This window comes from Pygoscelis adeliae, unplaced genomic scaffold, assembly GCF_000699105.1.
Source record: "Pygoscelis adeliae isolate BGI_AS28 unplaced genomic scaffold, ASM69910v1 Scaffold63, whole genome shotgun sequence".
In the NCBI taxonomy this organism is placed as follows: Eukaryota; Metazoa; Chordata; class Aves; order Sphenisciformes; family Spheniscidae; genus Pygoscelis; species Pygoscelis adeliae.
Genome location: NW_008824414.1, coordinates 367,537 through 395,412, shown reverse-complemented (window position 1 = coordinate 395,412; position 27,876 = coordinate 367,537). Strand labels below are relative to the sequence as shown.

General features: G+C 41.1%; 1 protein-coding gene across 1 annotated transcript in view; it reads right to left on the bottom strand.

The window, feature by feature from the left end:
- ADARB1 (adenosine deaminase, RNA-specific, B1) overlaps nucleotides 1-27,876 on the bottom strand; it is a 64,043-nt gene that overhangs the window by 18,648 nt on the left and 17,519 nt on the right. The window contains exons 2-7 of the mRNA XM_009320764.1: nucleotides 25,587-25,661; nucleotides 17,991-18,922; nucleotides 8,281-8,395; nucleotides 4,100-4,268; nucleotides 3,437-3,585; nucleotides 2,660-2,828 (exon numbers count right to left, since the gene is read on the bottom strand). Coding sequence (XP_009319039.1) covers nucleotides 2,660-2,828; nucleotides 3,437-3,585; nucleotides 4,100-4,268; nucleotides 8,281-8,395; nucleotides 17,991-18,922; nucleotides 25,587-25,614 — 1,562 coding nt within the window. The 5' untranslated portion in view covers nucleotides 25,615-25,661. The remainder of the gene's footprint in view (nucleotides 1-2,659; nucleotides 2,829-3,436; nucleotides 3,586-4,099; nucleotides 4,269-8,280; nucleotides 8,396-17,990; nucleotides 18,923-25,586; nucleotides 25,662-27,876) is intronic.

Below are 27,876 nucleotides of genomic sequence, written 5' to 3'. Positions count from 1 at the left end.
GGATGGGCATGGACATAGCTGCAGAACATGTGAGCATGCATAGGATTTTAAGATGTGTTTGTGCAACTTCATCAGTCCGAAAAAACTAGGTGGTAGGGTCAAGAAGACAAAGCCATGGGGGAAATAAAGAGAAAGACTGAGTTACAAACCTCCATTCAGATTTCCCACTCTGAATAAGCACAAAACAAGGCCAGTGCATGGGCACGTAATGTTCTTTCACACAGAAGATTATTAGAAATAATATTTTCCCTCTTTAGAGTATAAGAGCACCAATGACTTCCCCTTTAACAACCTGACTTAATGTTAAAGCTCTTCTCAATTTCTACAGCCTTCCTACTAAAGGAACAGGGTGAAAAAAATTTTGCTCTTCTCAGCAAGACATTAGCCACAACTGGAATGTTTCATGAGAAGTTAAGTAATTATTTGAAGCCAAAAAACTTAGAATGAATGTGGGCAGAAAAACACATCAAATGGAGAATGACAAAAACCAGTCATCATAAAGTACCATGGAACAAGGTTAGGATACATTTAAAACAAATGCATGTATATTAATGTCCCAAAACAGTTACTGTTGTCACAGAAACCACCCTAACACCATACTGCAGTGTCACCAGGCACTAACACACTAGGATAATCCTGTTCTAATGCTTCTGACCCAAATGGGATTACACTCATGGCTTTTCCATGTTTCTCGCAATTTTTCTTGGATCTTCCTACCAGGCTTAGGGGGGTGCTAAACAGCACACTGCAACAAAGCTCTCAGAGGTTGGAAATAACAGCTTGGATTACACATATAATCCACACAGATTCCTGCACCCCAAATTTATCCATGTCTTTTCCAGGCTGGGACTGTGAACCTTTGGGAAGGCTCCGTGGAAGTTCACAGGGCTCAGGCATACTGGAGGACTGACTGATGGACACTAAAGAGCAATGCATTCTTTCAAATGTAAATGGACAAAACACGGTCATAAGTGTCAGGGAAATGTAAAAAAAAAAAAAAAAAGAAAAGAAAAAAAGAGTATGAAAATTTGGGCCTCCTTACCCGTCATACAGTCTTTGTTCTGTCTCAAGGGGTTCTATTTGCTTCCTTCACTGGCACAAACAAAATTATTCCCATTAGCCCCAAGGAGAGGTGACAGCTAGCTACGCAAGCGAGAGATGGATTCTGTTCTGCATCACACAAAATCAACAAAATAGTCAAATGTGTTCTAGCTCAACAACTGTCTTCATTTTTTTTTATTTGCACTAATGGCAAATGGCGATGTGATAAAAGAAGTCAAATGAATGTGACACGATTACCGTGTCAGGTGGTTGGGAGAAGTCCCTGGCCTGAAGCTGGGGAATTTATCGGGTGGATTTTATTGAAAATATTATAAAAGAAACCGAAATGTCATTTTTGTAGAAGTACCTTTCAACAATCCACTGTCCTAGCTTCTGAAAGACCCTATCCATTTATGTTAGGGGGATTTAAACTAAAGTAAAACGTCTTCCTTCAGCAGAGATGCTGATTAGTTGAGACAAGACTAGAGGAACAAAGTGATTACATAACCTTCCTCCTGTATTTTTGATTTGGCATACACAGTTCAGAAGAATAGTTCCAACCTAATACACTTAATAAATTTTGAATCAGGCTAACTGTGACTTGACAAAACAGCAGAGCTATTAAAAAATAACTAAAATATCATCAGCTGAAAAAACTTGGCATTTCTCATCTATTTTGCAAGAACACAGAGGCTGCAAACACACAGACTCATTTCAAAAAATTATGTTGCAACTCTCCCATACTTCTGATACTTGTTAAAGGATATTGCTGCTAAATTCTTTTGGGCGGTAATCATTTTTCCATTTATGATTTTGAACAAAAAAAATCTTTCAATCTTTGTCAAAAAGGACAACAAAGAAGGAATCAGATAAAATATAAATAAAAGCACTAGTACTGGAAACAAAATATTTAATTACAGTAAAAATGTTTAAACTAAAAATAGATTTAAAGTTAAAAATTAAAAGTGCCCATCAATTAAGATTTTTTTTAACTGGAACACTTTTTCCCTGTATAAAATAATACAAATCTAAATCTCTCCATGGAAAATGTATGTATCTTTGATATCATAGAATCACAGACTGGTTTGGGTTGGAAGGAACCTTTAAAGATCATCTAGTCCAACCCCCCTGCCATGGGCAGAGACACCTTTTACTAGATCAGGTTGCTCCAAGCCCTGTCCAACCTGACTTTGAACATTTCCAATGACAGGGCAAGGATGTATATTGTCAGAGAAAGTTATCGAAATATAACTATTGTAATATATTTATTGCACTGTTTTGCTAATGCTATACTACTTTGCGGGGGGAGGGGGGGGAAGCATTCTTCTGCTATTTCCCAATGATATAAATACAAAACAAAGCTGTCATATGACTTGAAGTGGCTGGAATGATAGATAATGACTTCACCTTGCCTCTGAAGCCAGCAGAAGGTCTGATACCAATTGCAAGTGAAGAATCAGAGCTTTATCACTGGAGTTATAGCCACCCCCACGCTATGTCTAAGCAATGAAATAAGCCAATCAACAACCTGCATGTTCACTGCAAGTATCATGCAACCCTCCTTTTTTGTTCAGCAATAAAAGGCAATAGCAAAGAAACCAATCATTTGATATCTCACCTCGCGATCTTGTCACTGCAGGACATGGTAAGTAGCCTTTCTCCTTGCAATACACCATCCCACGTCTGGATAGTGGTAGTAGAGCGCACGGGGATGGTCCCTTCCCCAGATTCTATTTTTGTCCGTAGCTGTCCTCTTGCTTTGCGGTTTGGATGCCTGTCCCCTTGATCTAAATGACAAAAATGACTTACAATCAGCTGAGAAACATTCTCAAATTGTTTTACAGATAGCATGACAATAAGAAGAGTCGATTAAAGGTATTTGCTTGCATAACTGCTGGATTGCATAACAATTTATATTGCTCCTTGCAAATTAGCTACAGCATCAGACATCTCTCACAAATACTGTCTTCTAAAACACACTTGCAATTAAACCAAGCTTTCCACGAAGGAGCAGTACGCAGCAGGTAGCTCTTCAATTCTGTTCTACACGTTACAGCGTTAGAATGAAGTTAACGGACAGATCAAGAAAGGGGCTGGCAGACAACCACCGTTAAAAGATGGAAACAGTGAAACGGTTCAGTTAGTTCTGTACAAATACTTGCTGACTCACTGGCTTATCTCAGCTAGCATTCAGCCTCTTCAAGACCACATGGTGGATCAGTCTATACTTAACTTCTACCACACAGGAAGAACAGCTCAGATTTTTTTGAAGAGATCTTTGTCTAACACACATCTACACTAAAAGGAAAGAAGACATCTAAATTTTAACTGTGCCACTTGTACATGCTCAAAGAATACTTTAAACTCCCTTGCTTGAGTAGGACTGCTGTCATACCCTCTTGTGCTGCTTCGTGTGGTGAGAAAATCCTAGCATCGCCACAAGGAGATGTGCTGATATAGAGATGAAACTGCACATTCTCCTTCAGCTTAAACCCGCCTCGCTCCGATTTGATAAAAATGGATTTTTGTTGATCTTCTTTATTGCTGAAACAAAGAATAAAGCTGGAGTCAAAACTGACATTAACACATAAATAACCATAAGACGGGCAGTCTTAATAGGCATTAAAAACAAACAGAGGTTGTCTGGAAATTTTATAGTACAAATCTAACAGTTATTAGAATTAACAAAATTAAAAGACCATCAAGACAAGAAATAGAGAGCCCTTGACATCTCCAGATGTCAAAAGCTTTCAGGCACTTACCAGCAAATGAAACATCACCACCCTTTAGCCCACTTGAGATTATTCTGATTTACATGTTTACAGTTTACAAAATTATTCCCTACTATTTTTTCTGTCCTCCCCTCTCATGATTGACACCCAACTGAATACATGTTTTGTTAAAGTCAAACTTTAGGGCAAAGGATCTGAGTTCTAAATTAAATATCCTAATGCAACAGGACAAGCGTTTCACATTGAAATAATTAAGACAGGTGTTTTACACAGACACCTTTTGAGCTCCGTGTGATCAGCTCATCTTCCTTTTCCCTCCAGCTTACCTTAGATAAAGCTCAAGTTGTGTATACAGAAATTTAAGCAGGCACCGGCGAGATATAATTTCCGCGTGGCAATCATTTAATGCAAGACCACGATCACTCATGTATTCACCATTGATGCATTTTGTTCCTGTAGAAACACTTACTACCAGGGCATCTTTCACATCTGTACCTGCAAAACAAAATTTCAGGAAGAAGATGCAATTAAAATCACAAATAATCTAGCAAGTGATCTTCTTGCAGAACCCAAACAAGGCTCCTTTTTTTTTGTTGTTTAAAAAAGAAGTTTTTTCTTCTGATACTTTCTTAAAGCAAAAGCTTCATACAGCCATACTCTCCCTGCACCAGTATGGTCTATGGTTCTTGTGAGTTCTTCATGTTGGAGTTCAGACAAGTTAGAAATTGAAAACCTGCAGAAAAAAATTGCTGCTTCAGGAAGAGTTATTAAAGCCTAAGCTCTAAAGACAGTGCTTTTTTCCTGAGCCCCAGGCAGCCAGCTAGCTTCCAGCATGCACCTTCTGGCCACCTATGCAGATATTCACAGTGACTTTAGAAATCTGAAAGGCACTCATTTATTAAAGCAGCAACACATTACGGAAGGGTATTAAGCCAATAACAGCAAAGGTAAGACTAGGGAATGGAGAATTTTGAATGCATAAATAACTGTAAAGCTTATCAGCAGTGTAATGCTTGTAGAAGTGTAGTTCTTGGTATTAAATTATTCTGTACAATAGAATTAAAAAAATATTTTGGGTGTTTTCTATAGAGAGAACTGTCTTTATCACACACACACAAAAAAAGGTCAGCTGCATGAAGAATTCAGAAAGACAGGTCAAAATGTTACATCCCTCTAGCAAAACACTCAGCAAAAAAAGCCCCAGCAAGCCACACTAATTCCTCTGAAGCTCTCGAGGCCTCACCAGCAGAGGCAGATAGCAGCCAAGCCCTGCCAAACGCCTTCTGCTGTGTTCCTCCCACAGAATAGTTACTGTGGTATGGAAAAGCAGAAAAACCACTTTCAATGCACCCCAAGCACCTAGAGTAAAGGATCCTCCCATAACCACCTGGCTGCGCGACAGCAGTGCCGACATAAGGGGCATAACTAGTAATTAGCAAGGGAATTGGTAATTGAGTAATTAAAAAGGTAATTGAGACATGGACTGTTTGAGCTCTCACACCTGATGAAATACACAGCCTTAAAAAAATGAACCTGAGCCCAGCTGCCCCCTCCTGCCCACAGGGCTGGAGGAGAAAACCATGGAGGAGAAGCAGGGAGCCGCTTCACTCTGCAACACAAGGCTGTGCAATGGGGTCATCTAATTCCAGGGGTTCCCCAGACACGTATCCATGCAAAGATGGTTTCTAATTTTCTGTAAAGATATTTCTTCAGTTAATCAAAACGTATTCACATGTTAATTAAATCTTAATTCTTTGATCACATGGCTCTTTTGGGAATTGTGGACACAGGACTGTAATTACAACAAAAACTTGTTAAATATCACAAAATATATTAAATAAAACTACAGCACATTCCTCACAGTGCTTTGCATTTGGGGCTAAAATGGTGTTGGTACCATATGAATGTTTTGGCTGACACTGAGCAGTGCTTGTGGACTGTCAAGGCTTTCTCTCCAAACCTCCCAAAGGCCAGTGTGCTGGGGGTGGGCAAGAGACTGGGAGGGGACACAGCCAGGACACCTGAGTGACAGTGACCAAGGGATATCCCACACCATAAGCATTGTGCTCAGCAATAAGAGCTCAGGGAAAGGAAGAGAGGACATTCAAGGTTACGGCGTTTGTCTACCCACGAGTCTTCTCACCCTCCTTCCATTTTCTCTCCATGCCCCAGGAGAGGGCAGCGAGCGAGAGGCTGGGTGGGTGTTTGACTGCTGGGCAGGGTCAGCTCACCATGGATGTCTTGTGACAGAGTTTGGGCCACATTGTCCCCTTGTCACAGTCCCCTGTCCCTAGAGCATGCAGTTATCATCTACCCTAACCAGCATCCTCAGACCTCTCTGCTCTATGGAGGAGACCCCTACAAACATCCCCACAGGAGGAAAGGGCTGGCATTGCCCAAATCACCAAGGGAAGGCTGTACATTTATCACCAATATTCATCTGACTTGTACAACTAATTGGGGGCATTTCATGGCAGGCCCAAAATGAATGTCCCATCAAGGGACATTTGGGGAAGAGTGGCTGGAAAGCTGCCTGGCGGAAAAGGACCTGGGGGTGTTGGTCGACAGCCGGCTGAACATGAGCCGGCAGTGTGCCCAGGCGGCCAAGAAGGCCAATGGCATCCTGGCCTGTATCAGAAATAGTGTGGCCAGCAGGAGCAGGGAAGTGATCGTGCCCCTGTACTCGGCACTGGTGAGGCCGCACCTCGAATACTGTGTTCAGTTTTGGGCCCCTCACTACAAGAAGGATGTTGAGATGTTGGAACGTGTCCAGAGAAGGGCAACGAGGCTGGTGAGGGGTCTGGAGAACAAGTCTTATGAGGAGCGGCTGAGGGAGCTGGGGTTGTTTAGCCTGGAGAAAAGGAGGCTGAGGGGAGACCTCATCGCTCTCTACAACTACCTGAAAGGAGGCTGTAGCGAGGTGGGTGTTGGTCTCTTCTCCCAAGTAACTGGCGAAAGGATGAGAGGAAATGGCCTCAAGTTGCGCCAGGGGAGGTTTAGATTGGATGTAAGGAAAAATTTCTTTACTGAAAGAGTGGTTAAACATTGGACCAGGCTGCCCAGGGAAGTGGTTGAGTCACCATCCCTGGAAGTATTTAAAAGACGTGTAGATGAGGCGCTTAGGGACATGGTTTAGTGGGCATGGTGTTGTTGGGTTGACAGTTGGACTCGATGATCTTGGAGGTCTCTTCCAACCTTAATGATTCTATGATTCTATGATAAGGGTTCAGATGGATTGAAGACCAAGATAAATCTTAGCCTGAGGAAAATTCAGTAGCAGCGTGGTTGCAGATCAGATTAGGGCGGAACTTCCCTGTTTTGGGTGATCTGGCAGAGCACGGATCTTGTGCCAACAACCAGAGAACCACGACATTACTGCTGCTTGCTCATGCACACCAGTGTCAGCTGCCAAAACATAAACTGCTTTCTTCAGATATTTTTACTGAAATGACTGAGACACAGAGCACTAAGAATAAAATATAGCAAGAATAACTAACAAAGTGCAAAACCTTAAAAACTTGGAAAGCAAGCATAATTTCTTACATAAATGCCTGTGCTGGGTTTTGGCTGGGGTAAGTTAAATTTCTTCACAGTGGCTAGTATGGGGCTGTGTTTTGGATTTGTGCTGAAAACAGTATTGATTATACAGGGATGTTTTAGTTATTGCTGAGCAGTGCTTACACAGAGTCAAGGTCTTTTCTGCTTCTCACACCACCCCACCAGGGAGTAGGCTGGGGGTGCACAAGAAGTTGGGAGGGGACACAGCTGGGACAGCTGACCCCAACTGACCCAAGGGATATTCCACACCATATAACGTCATACTCAGCATATAAAGCTGGGGGAAGAAGGAGGAAGGAGGGGACGCTCGGAGTGATGGTATTTATCTTCCCAAGTAACCGTTACGCGTGATGGAGCCCTGCTTTCCTGGAGATGGCTGAACACCTGCCTGCCGATGGGAAGCAGTGAATGAATTCCTTGTTTTGCTGTGCTTGCGTGCACGGCTTTTGCTTTACCTATGAAACTGTCTTTATCTCAACCTACGAGTTTTCTCACTTTTACTCTCCCGATTCTATCCCCCATCCCACCGGGAGGGGGAGTGAATGAGTGGCTGTGTGGTGCTTAGTTGCCAGCTGGGGTTAAATCATGACAATGCCAAAACCCAAGAATGCCATCTGTGTGACCGACACAGTGATATTTATTTTAGATTTACTTTCAAAAAGTTGCATGATTAATTTTAAAAGGTACATGTATTTTGTAGATCATGAGTTATCTCAGATGTCTCAATCAGGCAGAATACAGGAACTCTGTGGAAACAGAAGTATTTGCAGGTCTAATTTTCCTGTAATTATCTTTAGCCAAGTTTTAATTGCTATATATAGTGCACCTTAAAGATTAAACAGTAAAAATAGATTTCAGTACTGGTTGACTGAAAAAAGATAGCTTCCTAGAATGCAAACAGAGCTCTCATATTTAAGCAGTTAAAATAGTACTTTTTTTCTTCCTTTACCTGTTGTCATGACAATTCCAGCAAGGACTTTTCTACGTGCATGTGGAGATGTGAAATTTTCTGTCAAATCACTGAATTTATCTACAACCAAGCGTGCAACAGCATCAGCTAAAACCTGTAGGATCACACAGAAATGCACATTAGAAAATTAAATAAATAATTTTAAAATTACAGCAGCATTAGGTTATAAAGATCTGCACTTTTAAATGATTTTACACAATAAATTAAACATGTTTTTATTGTTCACTTCAAAAATGGACATTGAGGCATCAGTAATATGTCAAGGAGGTGGCTGCGTACAATTTTCAGGCATACGGAGCACTCGCAGCTCTTTATAAGTGGAAGCAGAGCTCTATGTGCTCCATGTCTATTAAAACAGGGTCAAACAGCCCTAAGCCAAGCATCAAAGTACCTAATGCTCATGATCGTTATGAACATTTGAGGCTTGGGAGAACAACTGGATAGACAGATATGTCTATACTTTCATGCTCAAACCTCAAAACACATCATTTCAGTATCCTCAACATTGGACCTGACAAGACGATTGAAGTGCAAAAACCAGGCTCCTCAAACCAACATGTAAACCTTTTATAACAATCGAATTCATTATCTAGCTATTACATAAATAAGAATGAATCTGTTTTCAACACTGGTTAAACACTTTCTATTTCTTATTTTTACAAGACATATCAAATTCAGGAATAGGAAATGTCAATATATAACCCAAAATAAGCTATCTCAAAATTAGGAAGGATTTATCTCTTTCACCTTCAGGAAAACTTGAACAATAACAGTCACAGCCTTGTTGTATCTTGCCAGCAGGGTTAGCAAGCAACGTCAGTCAGGCTGTAAGGGGGGCTAACTTCTAATATTAAGGAAAAGTTCAAAATACCAGTCCTGCTCTTGTTGAATGACGGTTCAGTTCAACACTGCAGCTAATCTCACCTCCTGTTTCTAAGGCAGCTGGAACCATAACAGCTAGAGGAGATGAGTCAAGATCAAATTATTGAATTTTCACCTGAAAAGAAACTGAAAACCAGGGCAATCTATGCAACAGCATCACTAGCATAGCTGGTTGTTCCTAAGGGAGTGGCTGAGAAAGGCAAGTTACATACTAGACGGCATGGATGAGCGGTCCCCAGGCCGTCAGGAGAGACAGGGCAGCCTGTCCCCACCCATCTTCCACCAGCACCAGGACCAGCAGCCGGAGAGGAGGAATAGACAGCTGGGGAGGGAGCTCAGGTCCCTATCTCGGAGCGCCAGGCGTGAAGAGCTTGATCCGGTTGTCCGTGTTGGCACCCAGCAGTATCTGAGATGTTCTGGGGTAACCACCTGGCCCACAGGTTGAGACACCAGAAGGACACAGGTCCTGTGTCATACCTGCCAGCGCCATGCAGATGTCTTAGATACCCAAGAGCATCCAACGTGGTGCTAAACACACAGGTAAGCAACTACATCAAGCCCAAAAGGATGCTTGTGAATGAGGGTCTTCTGCTTACAAACTGTCTTTGGGCTCTCAGTAATGGAAGAAGATCACCACTCTCACCCCTCCAGAGGGCCCAAGGCAAATCAACAGGGCCGATGGGCAGCAGTATACAGAGCTTGGGTGCACCCACTTGAAACAGTACAAACTCTTGAACACAATCAGTTCTAAAACAGATTACCAGGGTCAAAAGAAAAGAAAGAAAAGAAAAAGAGCGTTTGAAGACTGCCAGCGTGATTCACCACCATTTTCTTAACAACGCTCATGAGAACCGACAGCCTAGAAATAACGTGGAGGAGCTCTCCATGTTAACTTCCTTCTGGAAAAGCTTTAGCAGCGAAGGAAGCAATTAAAGCTCATGTCTCATGATTTCAGAGCTCGACAGCTTTTTCCGGAATCTGACTGGAGACAGCGACCAGCAGTCGGTGGTGACTGTGGTCACATCTGCACCAAGTGTTGGTCAATGTTTTGCAGTTGCACAACATGTAGAGTCAGAAGACTCTCGACATTGGAAATACAAATTTTCTTGATGCATTTGAATGGACTGCAACTCAGAAACTCTTATCAACAGATTGAGAAATTTTTCAGGAACACAATTTTACTCAGAGGCTATGAACATGTCTGGTCAGGCACTGATTTTCAAACAAGGTCTTTTAGCTGCTGGACCCAAAATTGTGTTACAGTCTGTGCTCTGACAGCACCACGACCACGCAGCACAAAATCTGCATTTAACTGTGCTAGTACTTACCTAATGCAGAAAGCTGAACTTCAAGGTAAATACACAAAATAAAAATAATGAGTGACAGTTTTATTATCACCCTGGTTTTACAAATGGAAAATGAATACACAAAAGGCTTAAATGATTAACCTCCCTGCAGCGACACGGGCAGATCACTGCAGGGACAAGAAACAGAGTCCCTGTTCCAGTGTTTTATCCATAGCCCCATTGCATAATTATGGATACTGCTTCCCAGCTGCAAGTTTTATGCTCTCATTTCTGTAATACATATATTTTTCTGCTCTACTTTACATCATGATGTGCTGGACAGGAGAACACGGCTGGCAGCTGACAAGCTGCCCGGCAATGTAAAATCATGCTGAATGACATTATGATGGAATATACTAGTGAAACAAACTTTTCCAAATAGGGATGGACCTGATCCACAAAGAATACATGTAGACTCAGAGAGTCTTCAAAGCCTGCCAGAAAGGCTTGCCATCCAGGTGATACACAATACAGGTCACCCCTTCTCCAAAAAAAAGTGAGCATGATGACTGGTAACTGGAGGTGTCTTTTCCAACATTGAGCTACACAAAAACACAAAGTTCAGCACATACCAGAAATGGTGATTCCAAAATGCTGAACCAAAACCGACCGGTTGCCAAGGGTGAACATAGAGGAACGCTTCTTCCAGGATCACTGAACACGGGTAACTCACTGTACAGATCCTCAACCTACCTGGCCAAACAGAGGCTGATCTACAGAGGCATGCGATTGCCTATTCCCGGGGGGAATGAGGGCTGGCTTGAGGAGGTTCTCATCAAGAGGTGGGAATGGAAACTGCCAGGTGTTTCTGGGAAGAAACCCATGGCCAAGTTACCTGCCAATACTGCTGACAAAAAGGCTACCTGAACAGCAATTGGGTAGGATGCTTGCATACAGGGTGGACACATTAGCTTTTTCCAAAAAAGATTATTTTTTTCACATAATAAGCAAAGCAGAGGAAACTGTGGTGTTGGTATACAAGTAAGAACACGGTGAGTCCCTCTGGGAAGATGTAAGCTGGCACAGAAGGATGGGATGGGGCTGCATCTCAAACAGTGTGGAACTAAGCTGCTGACAAGAAAACCTAAAAATGCTTGAATGAACATGAAGCCAGACACTGGGGAGGGCTGATAAGAAGGACTAAGCAGAACTCAAGCGAGACAAAATGACCACTAGAGATTTAAAAAAAAAACAGAAAGAAAAAAAAAAAACAGGGGGGGAGGGGGGGGGGGGGGGGGGAATCACAGCCAGAAAACAGGCAGATATATTAAAGATTTTTTAATTCTATTTGATACTCAAGTTGCATGACAACAGGTGGGTGGTGAGGAATAAACACTATTAAATGTCTACAGATTTAGTGACTAAGGTTTTGGTCTTTCATAAGAATACTCACCCAATAAATTAGACGAATTATCCTTTTCTCCCAGGTGGTCTATTACATTAACATAGTTAAGAGTCACTAAGAGCATGGAAAAGATGGGAATAAGGCAGGCTATGAACAGACCGCTGCAGCGTCAGGAACAAGACTTACTGGCCTAAAATGTTGTCCTTGCTGTCCCCATCTCAAAACCAAGGACTTGAAGCTGTCTCCACATCAAGCCCAGGCCACTGACCAGCCTGCGTAGGGATCTCTCACTTCTCATTCTGACTCTACTCTCTTTCATATAAATAAATATTAATTGGAACAGAAATTGAACTCGTGTGTCACCTTCCCAGTGAGTGCCCTAACATCTGACATGCAGTTCTCTACCCCCGCTCCTGCATTAAATCATTATTCAAAGTTGGGTAATTCAAAAAAGGAAAGACCTAAAATAGCTGACAGTTTGCTCGTTAAGGCATGTGAGCTCAAAGCTATTTTGAGTGCGTCGTTCCTTTCTCTGATGAAGTTACAGTGAATCCACTTCTCTACACATACAGACTGATTTTGGTTAATATATATCTTGCTGCAATGCTGTAGCAGAACCCCCCTGACCATCCATGTTTTAAAATATTCTGAAGCTGATGAAGTTCAGGTCTGTCTGGGTCCGAAGGAAGACTTTGGCAGGCCATAGAGACCACCCTGGATGAATGCTGGTGAGCACCCACGTGGTGGAACCAAAGGCAGTGGGAGCAGGGGCACGGCGTGGGCTGACTGCACCCAGCTCTCACTGGGGACCTGACCCAAGACCTCCCAATCTTTTGTGCTCTCCTTGGATCTCCAGTGATCCTTCTCAAGCACAAATGTTCTCCCTCAGCTTTATTTCTTCCTATCTTCACAGTTTAGGGCTTATGTGAACTTTCACAAGCTGATGAGCAGTGACAGTGCCCACTAGGTAAAATCAAGGTCCGTTATCTCTCCTCTGACAGTGATCAGCGCACACAATTCAGAGAAGGTGTAAACATATCTATGCTAATAAAACAGGGTAATTATTTCCTAGTGCTCCCAAGTTCCCTGTATTTATTTAAAGGAACTGCTACCTGGCAGTAGATTCTCTCCCTGTTTATGCAAATGTATCTTTTACATTTCTGCCAATTCCATAGCAATTATTCCAACATATTACTCATTAATTCCCATAAACACATTCAGTATTATCTTTTTGCTAGGTTTGAATCTGTTACATTCTCATTCTCCTGTATACACTAAGCAGTCTATTGCAATAAACTGCCTAGAGCTCTTCAGTACCTCTGCAGAAGCAGCTTTCCCAGATCTCCAATCATTTTCATCATTAATTTGTATACCTTTCCTATATTAGAATATTTCTTTTATAGTTTCCTCCTGCCCCAGGTTGAACCAGGATTAACATAGCACTTCAGGTAAGAGTCACCATTGCAGTACTGGTTCTCACTCCATTTCTTCTGCTTAAATGTTTTGTTTCTATGTCTGTCCACAATGATATACAGGAAGAATTGAATTTGCAACACAATTAGGTGAACGATTAAAAGTATTCCCTCTAGTGGATTATTTAAGATTAATTTCATCTGCAGCTACATTGCTTATTTGTCTAGCACAAGTTGCTTTCTCTCACAATAGTCCAGCTTTCACTAATCTAAATAACTATTTTTAAGCTTCAGTATTTACAATTCCAATTCTCTAATTTCCACCTCTTTGCATCCTGATTAATCAGCTATCTTTAAGTAAACAGTTTGAGGAAATCTGTGAACTATCATTATAAATATGGAGGTTTTCCTAACAGAGGCCATTAGTGGCCTAAAGAGGATACCTCCACCAGCAGATTCCTACCATCTGATGGAAACCGTTTCCATCAGTAATGCCGGCAGCCTGGACCAGCAGACTTTACTGAAAGTCACCAAGTGCCCTAGGGCACACGAGGATGCATGCCACACGTTCAAAACAAACTGGATGAGACTCTTCTTCCTGCAATACATACTTAAACAGTGGAACTTATTGCTACAAGGTACTGTGGAAGCTAAAAGATTGGAGAAGTTCAAGAAAGGGTTGAAATTCATGAGGGAAAACAATAATCTATTAAGGACTCTCAGATGGAAAGACACCATTTCTGGCTGAGAAAATCCTTGAGACACAAATTGCTGAAGGTTAGAAGCACATACTGGGGAAGGACTGCTACCAATATGCCCTTTTCTCAGTTTTTTTTAAGGCATTTGGTACTGGCCTGAGTACTTCTTTTAGGGACAGCACCAACCCATCTTTGACAGAGGTGAGAGACCCCTCATGGGCTTCCTTGGGAAGCAGGGAGCATCTAAGGGGGGGAAAAAAAAAAAAGGAGAGAAAACAAGTGATCTCTGGGAGACTTCTCTCTGGGTGATAAAGAGATCAAAAATGAAGAAATAGGGAAGTCCAACAGAGCATCCGCTGCTCCTGAGATGTTCCATCTCCTGAGATGTCCAAGGCATGCTCAGCAGCAGGACTGGCTCCACGGGTGGAGAGAGCCTCAGCCAGCACCAGCATGCCCTGCAAACCTCCCGCTTCCCAGTGCTGGGGCTGCTGGCAGGAACATGGCACTGGGGATGGGATGATGTGTGAGAAGGAGCTTTTGCCTGGCCCAGCATGGCTTTTGCTGTGATCGAGTGCTCAACGGTACTCTTTTCCCGAGAAATCAGATTTGGACCTTGCACTAACAGTTTTCAAAAACCTGGTCACATCAACTTCCATGCTTCATCTATAAATGTGTGACCCCTTTGTTTTCAGAAGTGATTTTAAAAGACTCTTCACATTTCGCTGTCTTCTCCAGTTCTCATCACCTACCAACTCTGCAGACCTATGACAAGCCATGCACTTAAACTTTTTAATGATATTAATCTAATTAAGCTGAAACATGCAGTTTTCTTCCATGGAAAAGAATAAAACTTGAAGAACGTGCATTTTAGAGTCCTTGATACGTCCTGCGGCTTATTGCAGAATACAGGTCACCCCCTTGCATCGAGGGGTGGGAGGTAAAGTGAGGATGGCTATCAATTTACAAAGCTAACCATAAAAATATCTTCTTTGCTTTGGAGATACAAGTCCCTATAATGCAAGACTGACAACCTCTTCTATTTTAACACACTCGCTGCCAAGGTAATAAATGCACGAGGGCTGATTTTTTCAGAAGGGCATTTTCATCTGCTCTGAGGCATATGTTGAGTGACTTAGTGGCTTTAACTCACTTTCCCAGCAAAGAGATTTTCCTCACCGCAGGCAACATTGCTTTGTCCCTCACAAAAGGTCAAGCTGTAAGCAAGCAGATAAGCTTACTTTGCAGAGGCTGGTTTTATATGTATTAAACCACAGGATCAGCACCTCGATAACCCACTCTACAGACCATAAGATTACACCTACGTCCATTTTATAAGCTGATTTCTGATGTCAACCACCATTCTGTACCTTTTGATAGCTTGCACGTATATTTCTGCATTTAATTTTCTCCAGAATGCCTGCAGCTATCGGGAGGCACGGGATCACAAATAGGCATTTCAGGCGATACTCATGACCACCACTGGAGCAGGGATCATCTCTCCTCTCGCCTCTTTCCACTCTGTAGGTTTTTCTCACAAGGCACCACAAATTAACACACCAGCTACAGGCAGGTTTCGAGCCTGTCACCCGGGCAGTCAGTTCCAACATCTTCATCGGCATAACCACAATGTACTTTCATTATTTCCACTAAGCATTTGGTATTTGTATTTTTCCTCCCCTTGCATGTTTCTAGCTTCCATTTTTTTCCAACCCAATCAGCATTTTATTTGGTCTATGGGTTATAACAAATCCTATCCTCATTTACATCATTCCTGTACTCTCCAATGTTTGCGACTTCACCCACTTTAGGATTATCTCCAAATTTAACATCTTTACACATCCTGAGTAAACACTCCGCAAAAAAAATAAAACAACTCACAGAGCTAAAAAAAAAAAAAAAGATAAATAAAGCAGGACCTGAAAACATCACAAATGCTTAAATCCCTTATTAATCATTAATACATATAAGACCAAAATCACTAATATGTAACAGACCTGATATAATTCCAGTAACTTGACAGCTAATTATAATTAAAAGCAGAGTAATACAACACAATGAAGTACAGAAAAGACAATGACGTCCTGATAACAAGCTGATCAAAAGCCTCTGAATAAATAACCGACTTTGAATTGGGTCTACATGAGGCAGCACTAGTAACCTCCCCCTTCCCACCCAGCGCATTCAGCATTACTCCTAAAGCCCACTGGGTTCTCCTCCACACTGCAGCAGCCTTTTAAAGTGCACAACTGTAAGACAGGTGAAACACAAGCTAGCCCTGGGGCATGCTTTGTTGTACACAATATGGGTATCAAGGTCAGTGTAGGAGCGCTGGAAAAAATTAAAAATAGTGTTTGCATGGGTTGATTTTTTGATTTTTAAACACCATACCCTAGGCTCAAATGCCCTGATCATCCCATGAGCTCTGGGACAACTACCCGTGACTCGGTCAGAACCTGACAAAGGCAAGGAGCTCAGAAAAACCCAGCACTGCCCAGCAGTCCATCGAAGTCCCTTAAAGAAAAGAGGCTGTGTAAGCTGTTATATGCTGGGCTGCTGGGTGGAGAAACAACTTTACCCTCTTAGAATGACACCTCTTTGACGTCTTACCTCGTTCTCTTTCCCACTTCCCTATTCCAGTTCCAGTTTTCACCATTTTACTGATTCAAGAATTAATAACACATAAATTACTGGCAGTGAATATTTTTTGGTGTCTGGGGCCAAATCTACTTTTAAAAGCACAGCAGAGGATGCAGTCTGAAATTACTGAATCTACTGAAGAAATCATAACTACCTGAAATAGCATGATCCTAGATTTGAAAATGAAGGAAACATTCATCAATAATGCAATAATTGTGCAACATTAGAAAGCATACAGGAATTTCTAAACAATGCATATTGTCCATGCATTTTGAGAAAAAAAACATACTTAAAAGAGTGACATCTACTTATACTCTTCAACGCCACATTATCATATCAGACCAGTATCTTACAATTTTAATGAAATCTAAAACAATGTTTTTGAGATAGAAAAGGTCAAAGCCTTGAAATTCTCATAATAAACAGATAGAAAGTTGCAAAAAAGTCATAGGCAAGTATTTGAATTTAGACAGGCATATAATATCATTAAAAAGATCCAAGAGACGCAGTAGAAAGAGGGTAGTCGAACAATCATTACTGTAGTTTGACTGGGGAGAAACACAAGCAAGCAAATAAAGGACAATTTTTCTTCATTAAAAAATGAAAAAAACACTCCATTCTAGTTACTTTAAATTTCTGGTCTATGTCTGGTATGTTTGATACTTTCCCCAGTTCATTAATTATTTGATTTAAACTATTTATCATCCAGATTTACTTGCCTAAGTAATTTGCATATAATTATTAACTAATTTGATTAGAGCACAATCCTTTAGATGTCAGCTATTTAACCATGTCTTGGATATATGCACTGCGAGTGTGTTGTTTTATTTACACCCTAGAAAAACGTGACGACTGCATCAGCCTCACTTAATCTGTCCTTGACTTCCATTATTCAGCTCTATTAATGCCAACAATTTCAGTTTGCAGAAGAGAACGATTTTCTTCTCTGCTAAAAACTGTTGTATCAAATAATAATTTTACTTAAAGCAGTAATTCTGACTTGAACTCCATCTAAGCCTTGCTGCCTAAGACGAGCAAGACGCGATTCAACCTTTCCTCAGGACAAACCATAATCCAGGCTGGCACTGCACTGGGCTTAGTGCTCTCTTACGTGACATGATCAAGGCTGAAAGCATCAGCAACAAAGCCTCCTCTCTGTCCAACAGAATACAGAGTTCATGCAATTGTCAGAAGCCATAAGTGGATAAATCACCAAATACATACATACATATATATGTATATATGCACACACACATCTACAGAAGCAGAATAAACAGCAGAAATGCTGTTCAAGCTGACTCAATACGCATGACTTGGCTACTCTTGGTCATTACCCAAAGACATCAACAAAACCCAAAGGGCTTCTCACCTGTGGCAAGTGTAACTGGAGCCCCTCGCTGGGAATGGGCTGTCGAGATGGGGTCTGGTCCAGCTGCATGTTAAACAAGGATGCCAGGGCCGACTGAGCAGCCCGAGCTTTTGCCAGCTTTTTATTCCTTCCTGAGCCTTCAAAAGTCTGACCGTCCACTGCCACGGCCATGACAAAGTTTTTGGCATGGCTCTCCCCGCTCTCCGAGAGAAACTCGTACTTCAGCCCTGGCCGCAGCTCATTGAGGATCATGACAGGGTTCTTCCCACTGGCGGAGGGGTAGGGTGATGGTGCAGGAAGAGGCGACTGGGAAAGGCTGCTGGCTATGGCAGACGATGGCAAACCATAGTCCCCGCTAGAGCTAAAGGATCCGTCCCCATTGGACCCTAGGTAAAATGAAGCATCGGAAGGGACTGGCGTTTCGAACCCATTGAAAAGGGTGTCGGGGAAGTCCGCTTGGTCAGAGGTGAAGTCTGTATTGACAGACAGAGTCCTCCCCATTGCCAGGTGGGCTTCCGAGGCGTTTGGAAACTGGACGAAAGACCGCAGAGCCTTCTCGGCAGCATGAAGCTTGGCTTTCTTTTTCGTTGGGCCAGACCCCTCAAACACCTGCCCATTGACTTCAACTGCCATCACGAACATGGGGGCATGGACCGGCCCCGTCTGGGAGAGGAGTTTGTACTGTAAACCAGGTTTAATCTCATTAAGCTGCATCAGGGCATTCTTTGGCAGAACGGGGCCGGGCGTTTTCTTCCTCTTCTTCGGGCGAAATTTGGAGTGGCCATTGTTGCCCTCCTCCAAAGGACGCTTTCTGCTGCTGCTGCCTCCGCCATTGGAGAGCTGCGTCCCCTCCCCAGCGCCTTGCCCACTGCCGTCCTTGGGGGGAACGTTGTCCACGTTGCGGTTTTCTTTAACATCAGTGCTGCTCGAACCTGCGGTGCCCAGAAAGAGTAACTTACAATGCCTTCGTTGCAGGATCTTGTAAATGCAAAATTTATAGATTCCTTTATCTCTCTTTGTAACTGGTTAAGTGATGTGTGCTCACAGGTTAAATGTTTTGCAATACAACCAGAGATAACAATAATGCAATACAACCTCTGGATAATTCAAGAAGTAACACGCTCAGGAAAGATTTTCAAACTACACATTTGATACAATCATATAGTAATAAAACACTGCAGCTTTTTTTTTTTTTTTTTTCATTAAATCACACTGGAACAAAACTTTTACTCATAAGTTACGTTTGGCCTGAAAAATGCTTTAAACCAGAAATATAAGTTATTGCAGTATACGTCTATAAAACAAAGAACTACCATTAGTAAAATAAAAATGGATGCTTAAGAGCAGTACTAGGAGATGGATATTTAATTCTACTTTATTCTTATTTTATTCATGTTACATTTTTTTCCTCAGTGATTTTAGTTGCTCAAATTGAGAGATGACATAAAACCTGAGCCATGAAAAATTAGGCAGTTCTTTAGTAGGCACCTTGACTGAAGAGTGTTTGAATGCTTTTGTCTCTCTTTAGCTATTCCATATTATCTGAATTAAATTCTTTTTTATGCTTTTCCTAGCTGTTCATTTCACCTCACCCCAGTTTACTCAGGAACTACAGCTGCCTGCTGTACCAGCATGACCACAAGACTACTTTATATATAATTTCCACACAGCCTTCTATTAAGAAACCTTATATTTGTCATTTACAAGCTATTTTGTAATTCCTTGCAAAGTAAGAAAACTGCTGTCACAGAGTTACAAACCAAAAAATCATGATAAAGATCCTCTCTTAAGACTATGCAGAATACAAGAAGTGTGACAAAAGCTGCGCAATCACAATGATATTTTAAGGGGGGGGGGAAGGCATTGCAATATTAATGTAATGATTTATTTTCTAAAGTAGAAAGTTGGGATAATGATACATCAGAGGTATATTTAAAGAATTATATTTGCTATAACTGCAAAGACCTCATTTTTACCCTGATAAAGAAACTAAGGAAATTACTTATTTGTGCTTTATATTGGCATTTGTGAATGGAAAGGCAAATTTAGTAGGTCAAGTATTTCTAACAACTCTTCTGTTCCAAAACTTAAAAATATCTATATTACAACTACACTGATACTGGGTGATAAATATTAATTTAAATGATAGCAAACCAAGGTGGAAGCTCCCTTTCACAGTGACAAATTTCAGCCACACTTTAAGTCTTCCCTAAGAATCCCCTACCATGCACACATCACTTCGCCCAGGTTACAAAGCTGATGGAACGGTTACTAAATTTTCATTTATAACATCCTCCAGCAAAAGCTCGATAGGTTACTCCTTTCGGTGCTCGAAGAGAAAAAAGAAGAAGAAAAAAAAAAGATCAAAAGAAAAAGCCAAAGTAGGAACACATTTTGTTACATCACACTAGCACAACGAAGAATTTTACAGTACTGAACATTACATTTCAGTCAATTAAATTCAGTCAAGAATGAAAAACTAAATATTCTGAAGCATTTAATTGCTAGAAATCTGCTAAATTTAATAAAGTATCTCTTGTAACGTTCAGCCACAAATTATATTACCCGCAGAATGTGTGCTATAGGGCCACAACTGTCAATACACAGTGTTCATGCATATATATTCTTTATATATATATATGTGGTGAAGGAATCTAAGGACAATAGAGTGAAGTTTTAAATCTTTCCTTACAGTGAGTTTCTTATCTGAAGCTGTAATCTCCAAAAATTAAATCTCATCTAAAACACCGTTTCTGGAACATTGCTCTTACTAGCGGCACCAGGAATTTGCTATCAACAAATATGACTTTTAGGCTAAACAGAAATAATTTAGTTAACACTAATTAACGGCCTCCGTTTTTATCTATCTTTTTATATGAAGACTACTACCAGTGCCTGTGGAAACCACAGAATGAAAATACAAGTTGAGTAGACTCCAGCTGAACATACAAAAAAAGAACTCTTGCATGTAAGTACGGCAGCTGGAGGAACTCCTTAATCCATCTCATGACACAGGTAGGGGAAACGATGCCCTGACAGAGAGGGGGAACTTGTAGGAAGCAGGAAAGAAACTTGCATGCTTACCTTGTCTCAATAAGAAGGGAAGAAAACTACTCCTTGCCTGAGAGCTACTAGGCTTGTTAGCTTTGGAGAGCCTGCAGGGTGGAAGAAACTAGGAGAGAAAGCAAGCAGGGAGCTAGCAGCCTGAGTCAAACCCAGAGACCATGAAAGTAGGCAAGTTTCTACATCATGGAGGTGATCCAAACCCAAGCCTTGCACACAATGGAAAGAAAAAGACTTTCCATGCAAACCAGAAGGACCCGGGTTTGTTTCAACCCAGAGAGTCACTGGACTGCAAGAAAGAGCAACTGCTTCTCAGGCTGTGGGTGAAGATGTGCTTTCAGTCCTTTTCTTTAGCCTGTCCTGCCCAGCAGTGGTGAGGTCCTCTAATTACCTCAGGGCTGGAGAAGAGCTGCCAGATTAGTCAAAAAGTAAGATTAGCTATCACCACCTGTTAAAGTCAGAAAAGTCATCTCCTTTAATCTTGTCCATATTCAGACACAGAGTAACTCCTCCAGCCCAGCCCCTCCCTGCTGTTCAGAAACAGTTCTCCCTCTTCCAGGCATCTCACCTTATTAGAGAAGTTAAGAAGGGCCTTACTAGCTCATCCTCACCACGCCCAGCTCCCCACCTGTGACAGGGCCACCAGCAGACCCCAAGAGAGGCTATCAAACCAGAGCAAGGACACAGCAGCCCTTCCCCAGGGCAACCTCTCAGCCTGCAGGGAGCTGCAGCTCTGGGCTGTCCCAGAGAAATTTTTCTAATTGCTTTTCAAGACCCCATAAACCCTTGGTATCCACAATGTCCTGGACAATGCGTTTCACAATTTCATTATACATTGCATGAAAATATCTCCCATTGCTTGCTTTGAACCCCCCTCTGCTAGTCTCACTTAATGCATCTATTGTTTTCTATTTGCTATTTTTTCAATTTGATGATTCAAATATTAAACACCCTGCGCTGTGCATGATTTTATACAGAACTCTAGTATTTCAACCTTGTCATCCCTCCTCTACACCACAGGGCTCTAACTCTCCCTTGTCCTGAGGTCATCTTCTTCTTCTCAGAGCAGCTCCTTATTTCCCCTGCATGCTTTCTGACATGGGAGGAGCAGACCCACAGCTGGATGCACTGTGTATTTGCTCTTCTTGCTCTATTCTGCAGTCTTTTTCATTCTCATAATATGCTGTTTTAGAGACAGTAAGACTCTGGGGAGTCTCTCACTCATTCCAAAGCGAGTGGGGGAGGGCATCTTCACCCCCCGAAAACTCTGGCTGATTCAGGATGCCATCATAGCTCAGGCTGGGAGCATCAGTACCCAAAAGGAGCAAAATTTTTTTGCTTTAAAGCAGATGTCATGGCAGACGTGGACCACCACTCCATGTCAAATCCTAGATTTTAAATATACTTTCAAGTCTATGCGTTTTCCAGTCTTTAAATAAGTTTTCAAGGAATTAATGCTTTAGAGAGTCCTTTGAGGTCCATCACAGCTGCTGTGTATTCAACACTTTAAAGTAGCATTAATACAGATATAAACACTTGATAATGGGGTCCTGTTTTCTTAAACATTACTACCCATAATTTAAGAACAAGACATTTTTCATAAGACTAGCTTATTTTCTAGTCACTAAAAATAGTTGGCAGCTCTGACTAGAGATTTGACTGATGTCTGTGGAAGCAGCCTTAGTAAAAATTGTAGCTGACAGTATCACAAGCCAACAACTTCAGTGGAAGAAAAGTCCTGCCCCTGAAATCTTGTTTGAGAGGCTCACAAACCCGAGAGCACTCAAAGAAGGAAAGAGGCACAGGAAATTTTCATGCCAATAAAGAAAGAAATCTTCCCTCTGAGTGTGTTCATTTATTTTTGGTTTTATTCCCTGTAATTAAAAAGTGTCTGTAATTAAGATACTTCATCCATTGGGGAACTTCCATTACCTGCTTGCTGAGAGACAACACTCTCCCTGCTCTGTCTGATCTGGAGCACACTTAATTAAATATAGATGACTCTTAGCTGAACCGAAAGATGTTTCTAGCTACCCCTTATACTGCTGCTCTTACTTATTGGCCTGGGGAAATTCTAAATAAGTCATTTTTTCATAAAAAACAGGCAGAAAAAAACATGTGATCTCTTCTGAGCATCTTTTTAGAAAAAAAAGGGGGAAAATGATCAAAGAGAAAGGTCAGGACAGCCACATACTAGTGTCCCAAGTGTTCTGCAAAATGCCCCACTTGCCCCTTGCCCGTAAGGTAATTGATAAGAACAGGCAACAGGGTGAATTTACACCTAGCACATTATTTATTTCTACTGTATTGATGCTTCCGCAGGGCTCTCTGTAGGGATTTGATGCTGAGATAATATGCAGATGGACTTCTGGCACAGATTCCTGGGACGTTCAGAGTGCTGCAGACATACCCCTGATGCAAAGCAACAGAAAACCAAATAAAAACATTCTAAAAAAACAAATTTCCCCAAATCTCTTGTAACATCTTCTCTATGTTCAATGGATAAAGGAGGAAGACCTTAAAACCTGAAGTCTGAAACATTGTATTTTCTCAGGGATATTAATGTAACCTCCTCACTGTCTTACATTTCAGCTGAACCAATATAATTTTAATTCTGGCTTCTGCAGAGCAATTCTAGTTATGTAACTGCAAGCTACAAATATTGCGTATGCCCACCTTCCTTTCCTGTAAGATACTTCCCCAAAAAGGAGTTACATAAAATAATAAAAAATTTAACAGGCAACTTCTGCTATTGCACTTCACAATCTTAAGAGATATAAAAATACAGAATGATAAAAAATAAAAAAAAAAAATCTTTCCACGAATCAAGGTGAAGAACTTAAGAATTTGAACTTTGATTTCTCCCCCCCAAATCTGATGATTTAACATTTCAAATTCATGATGTTTGTGTGGGCATACAGACGCAGGAAGGTCTTCTTGCAACTTCTATTAACTGGGCTCATCCAAGTAGACATTGTTATCTGTAGCTTCCTTTCAAAAACATGGTACAGATGACATCTCAAAACATACTTCTGGGAGACAACTGTGGTTATACAAATGCATACCCCAAACCTATAACAACTCCATGGAGCCAACCTCCTGACAAGACAAAAAGTTCAGCGAATGGTTTCCCATATTGATGCACTAACACAAAAAAAAAAAATCCCAGAAGCAGACAAAAATTGAGTATTTTGCTTAAGGACACTTACAGAATGCCCCTGTAAAGAGATGATATTTTCTCCAGCTCAGGAAGACACCTTTTATTCATGCTCAGATATACTCCTCATTGAGATAAGGGGATGTTTTATCCAGAAAGTTATCTTATGTGAATTATCCAATTACAGCTCTTACTTTTTTTGAAGTCCACCTTAGAGAGACCACTTTTAGAAATAGCTAAAGCATCCATCTGAAGTAATTTTGTATATACCAAGGAAAAGAAAGTGTTAGCAAGCATATTCCACTTGAGTTCACTGTTTCAGTCAAAGAAAAAAGATGCATTCTAGTCCAGATAATACTTTTAGAGGTTTTTTTGGGGTGGTGGTGTGGTGGTTTTTTGTTTTGTGGTAGTGGTGGTGGTGTTTTTTTTTTTTTTTTTTTTAATTAACACAATGATCTAACTACTTTATCTCCCAATAAAAATGTTCTGTAACTCCTTTGAGCTGAACTACAACTCTTCTGCTCCGAAGGCTCCTACACTACTGGGCTTTGCCAGCTTTGCCAGAGATGCACCGTTTAGCCATCGTCACTTAGGGGAAAAATAAGCACATCTGTTATTACATCATATACAATTATTTACAGTCAGGCACAGCACATCAGCATAGCAGCAACAGAACATTTCTCTCATTCACAAAAAAAGATAGTTGAAAGGCCAATAATAGTAAAAATATTTTTATAACGTTTTAATGAGAACACTTCTCCACAGGTTATCAGATCTTAATTATACCACAGAGTTAGCAACCTCGCAGCACTTTGCCAGTGTATGCATCGAGATGATCACTACATTTGACTATTTTTGTGCTTAAATGCACTTTAATAATTCAGTAACTCAGGGTTGGAACATTCAGCATCTAATAAGAATAATCAGCTATGCAAGACCTGCAGGGATCTCTTCTAGCTCCTCCTTTTGCTTTTCCTTCCTCCATTTCTGCTTTCCCTCATTTATTTTACACACTTCAACTCCATCTCCTTTGTCTCACCCCCCTCTTCTGACTGGTCCCTAACCCTTGGCATCGGCGCTACCCTCCCTCTTTTCTTCATTGCTAGTTCAAAAAAGGAAAATATTTTGTTTGATTAGTAAGTTGTTGGAAGAAAAATATGAGACAAGATATAACTAGACTAGCATATAACCATGTGTTTTTTAAACAGTTTTAATGCAAAAGCTCTGATTCACTCTTCTATACCGTATTTTAAAACATACAAAGAAATAATTTTAATTTATGCTTCCGAAGTTTCTTTGCAGTAATCCCTGTGCTCGTGAGAAAAAGTCACCTTCAGAAATGATTATTACTGTGTAAATAAGCACATCTTTCTTACTCATGTTTTCTTCATCGTCTACATCCATTGTGAAATACTTTTGCTGGTTTCTTGGCTGGCGAAGACTGCTTCTGTCTGGAAAACAAAGAGTGAGATATTTAAGCTTTAAGGTACCAACATACAAGGTAAAGCATTAAATCTCCTTTAAAAGCAGCAGCCTGGGCACGGGCTTTGCTTTGGGCTGTCCATGGTTTTTGCTCAATTTTCATGTAGTATTTCCCCAAAGTGCCTATTTCTGTAGCTGAGGTGCACTCTGCAGAATTGCAAATTCAACAAGGTTTGCAAGAATTTGGGGGTTTGTACGATGAACTACAATATTTTTTATCTGAAAGAGTATGTAAACTACTTTATCTCATTTTATCTCATTTTTTTAAAAACTCCAAAATAATGTCAAATCCACTCTGCAGGTTACCACACAGACAATTCAAGCAGTCAAAACACTGAAGATGCAGTTTTTTACCCAGCACCAAACTGATGAATGTCTGTTTGGTTTGGTTAAATCCTGACCCAAGATCCCTCCTAAAACTGAGATGATCATCAACAACCGAAAGATGTAGCCCCATATCAGGCAAAGGACAGAGTGGGTAATGTATCCCTCTCTCCTACATGTGGATTATGCCACGAGTGCTCCAACAGCGAGCACTGAACCCCAAAACCACACAGGGACTTATACTTAACAAAAGATCCATTTTTACAGTGAGGAAAAAGTGGTGGAGCATTCATGGTCTTCGCATTCTTACACCGGAGTGGATCAAACCACAGAAATTTGTCTTGTACTTGCCAATCTGTTCTGCGTCTGCCTCTTAGTTTTTCTGAAGCATTAACAACTAAGCATTGCACTTTCTACGTTCTGCATTGCAATATTTTTTATTTTTTTTATAGAATGCATTCATTTTCTGCTGATTCTTTACCACAATTAAATGTTTGGAAAGTACCTGAAGAGAGTAAAGTCCAGTACAAATGCAAAACCATTCTGTGATAATCTAGTCTCGTGTAACATCTGTAAAGTTTGACTCCTTTTGCTAACAATCAGATTAAGTTAAGATTGAAGTCCTGCTTTTAAGTGCATCTTTGATCCTACTCCAAAACTGTTACGAATAGTCCACAGAAATCACAGGACAAAATGTCAACCTTCTTTTGTTATTTCCAATTTTTTTTTTTTTTGTTATTTCCAATTGTTTTTTCCAATTATTTTCCAATAATTCCAGTTATCTCCCAGCAGAGTTTCAGTCTTTGACTTAGCTTACTTTTACCATAGACTGTATCAATTCTAGTTATCCATAGATATTTTACTTACACTGTACATATCTTAGAAGTTAACAACTGCATGGATAATTTCAGGTAAGTGTTCAGGATACTGAGCACTCAGCAGAACAAGCGCTACCCGATTCAGCCCGAGGCTGTGGTCACATATGCCAGATCAGATGAGGGAGCTGATTCTCACCACTGGTACATTGTTACTGGTACCAGTAAAAATACCTGGGTGCTGTGGCTGGGAAGAAGAGAGGCACGGTGATGTCTTAAGAGGATACTGCCAGGAACGGTAACGCCTTGTGAAACCAAGGGCTGAGGCTGCAGCTGGAACAGACAGGGAAAACGGGGTGGGAAGCAGAGGTCATTTGTGCCTTCAAAAGTGTGGGAACACTGGAAGGTAGGTGGCATAAAAGATGATGCTTGGTTTCATGCTGCTGTATGGGCTGGCACAATTTACAGCACTAAAGTATTTGCTCTATTATATTACGTGTTGCACTTCCCTCAGTGAGGACACACACCTGTCTCTCTCATCCAGCTGCCAACGTCAAATATTTAGGAACTTCAATGCTTTGGGACTTCTTTAAGTGTCAGCACTGGTGGAAGTCAGACAACAGAGTCAAAAGTTATCGAGAAGAGGAACCATATAAACCAACATGGCCACTTGATAAGGTTGACACAATAAAATCACGACTCATTTTAACACAGCCAAATGCTTGCTCCGTAACAATGAATTTGTTCCATCTCTCTTCCCACTTCTCGTGGGAAAATCTAGCTTTAATCCTACTGTACATTAAAACTGTAGTCAGCTTTAGCTAGTAAACAAAAGGCAGAACTTTGCACTGATGTTGTTCTTAGAATCATAGAATAATTAAGGTTGGAAGAGACCTCCAAGATCATCGAGTCCAACCGTCAACCCAACACCACCATGCCCACTAAACCATGTCCCTAAGCGCCTCATCTACACGTCTTTTAAATACTTCCAGGTTTGGTGACTCCACCACTTCCCTGGGCAGCCTGTTCCAATGTTTAACCACTC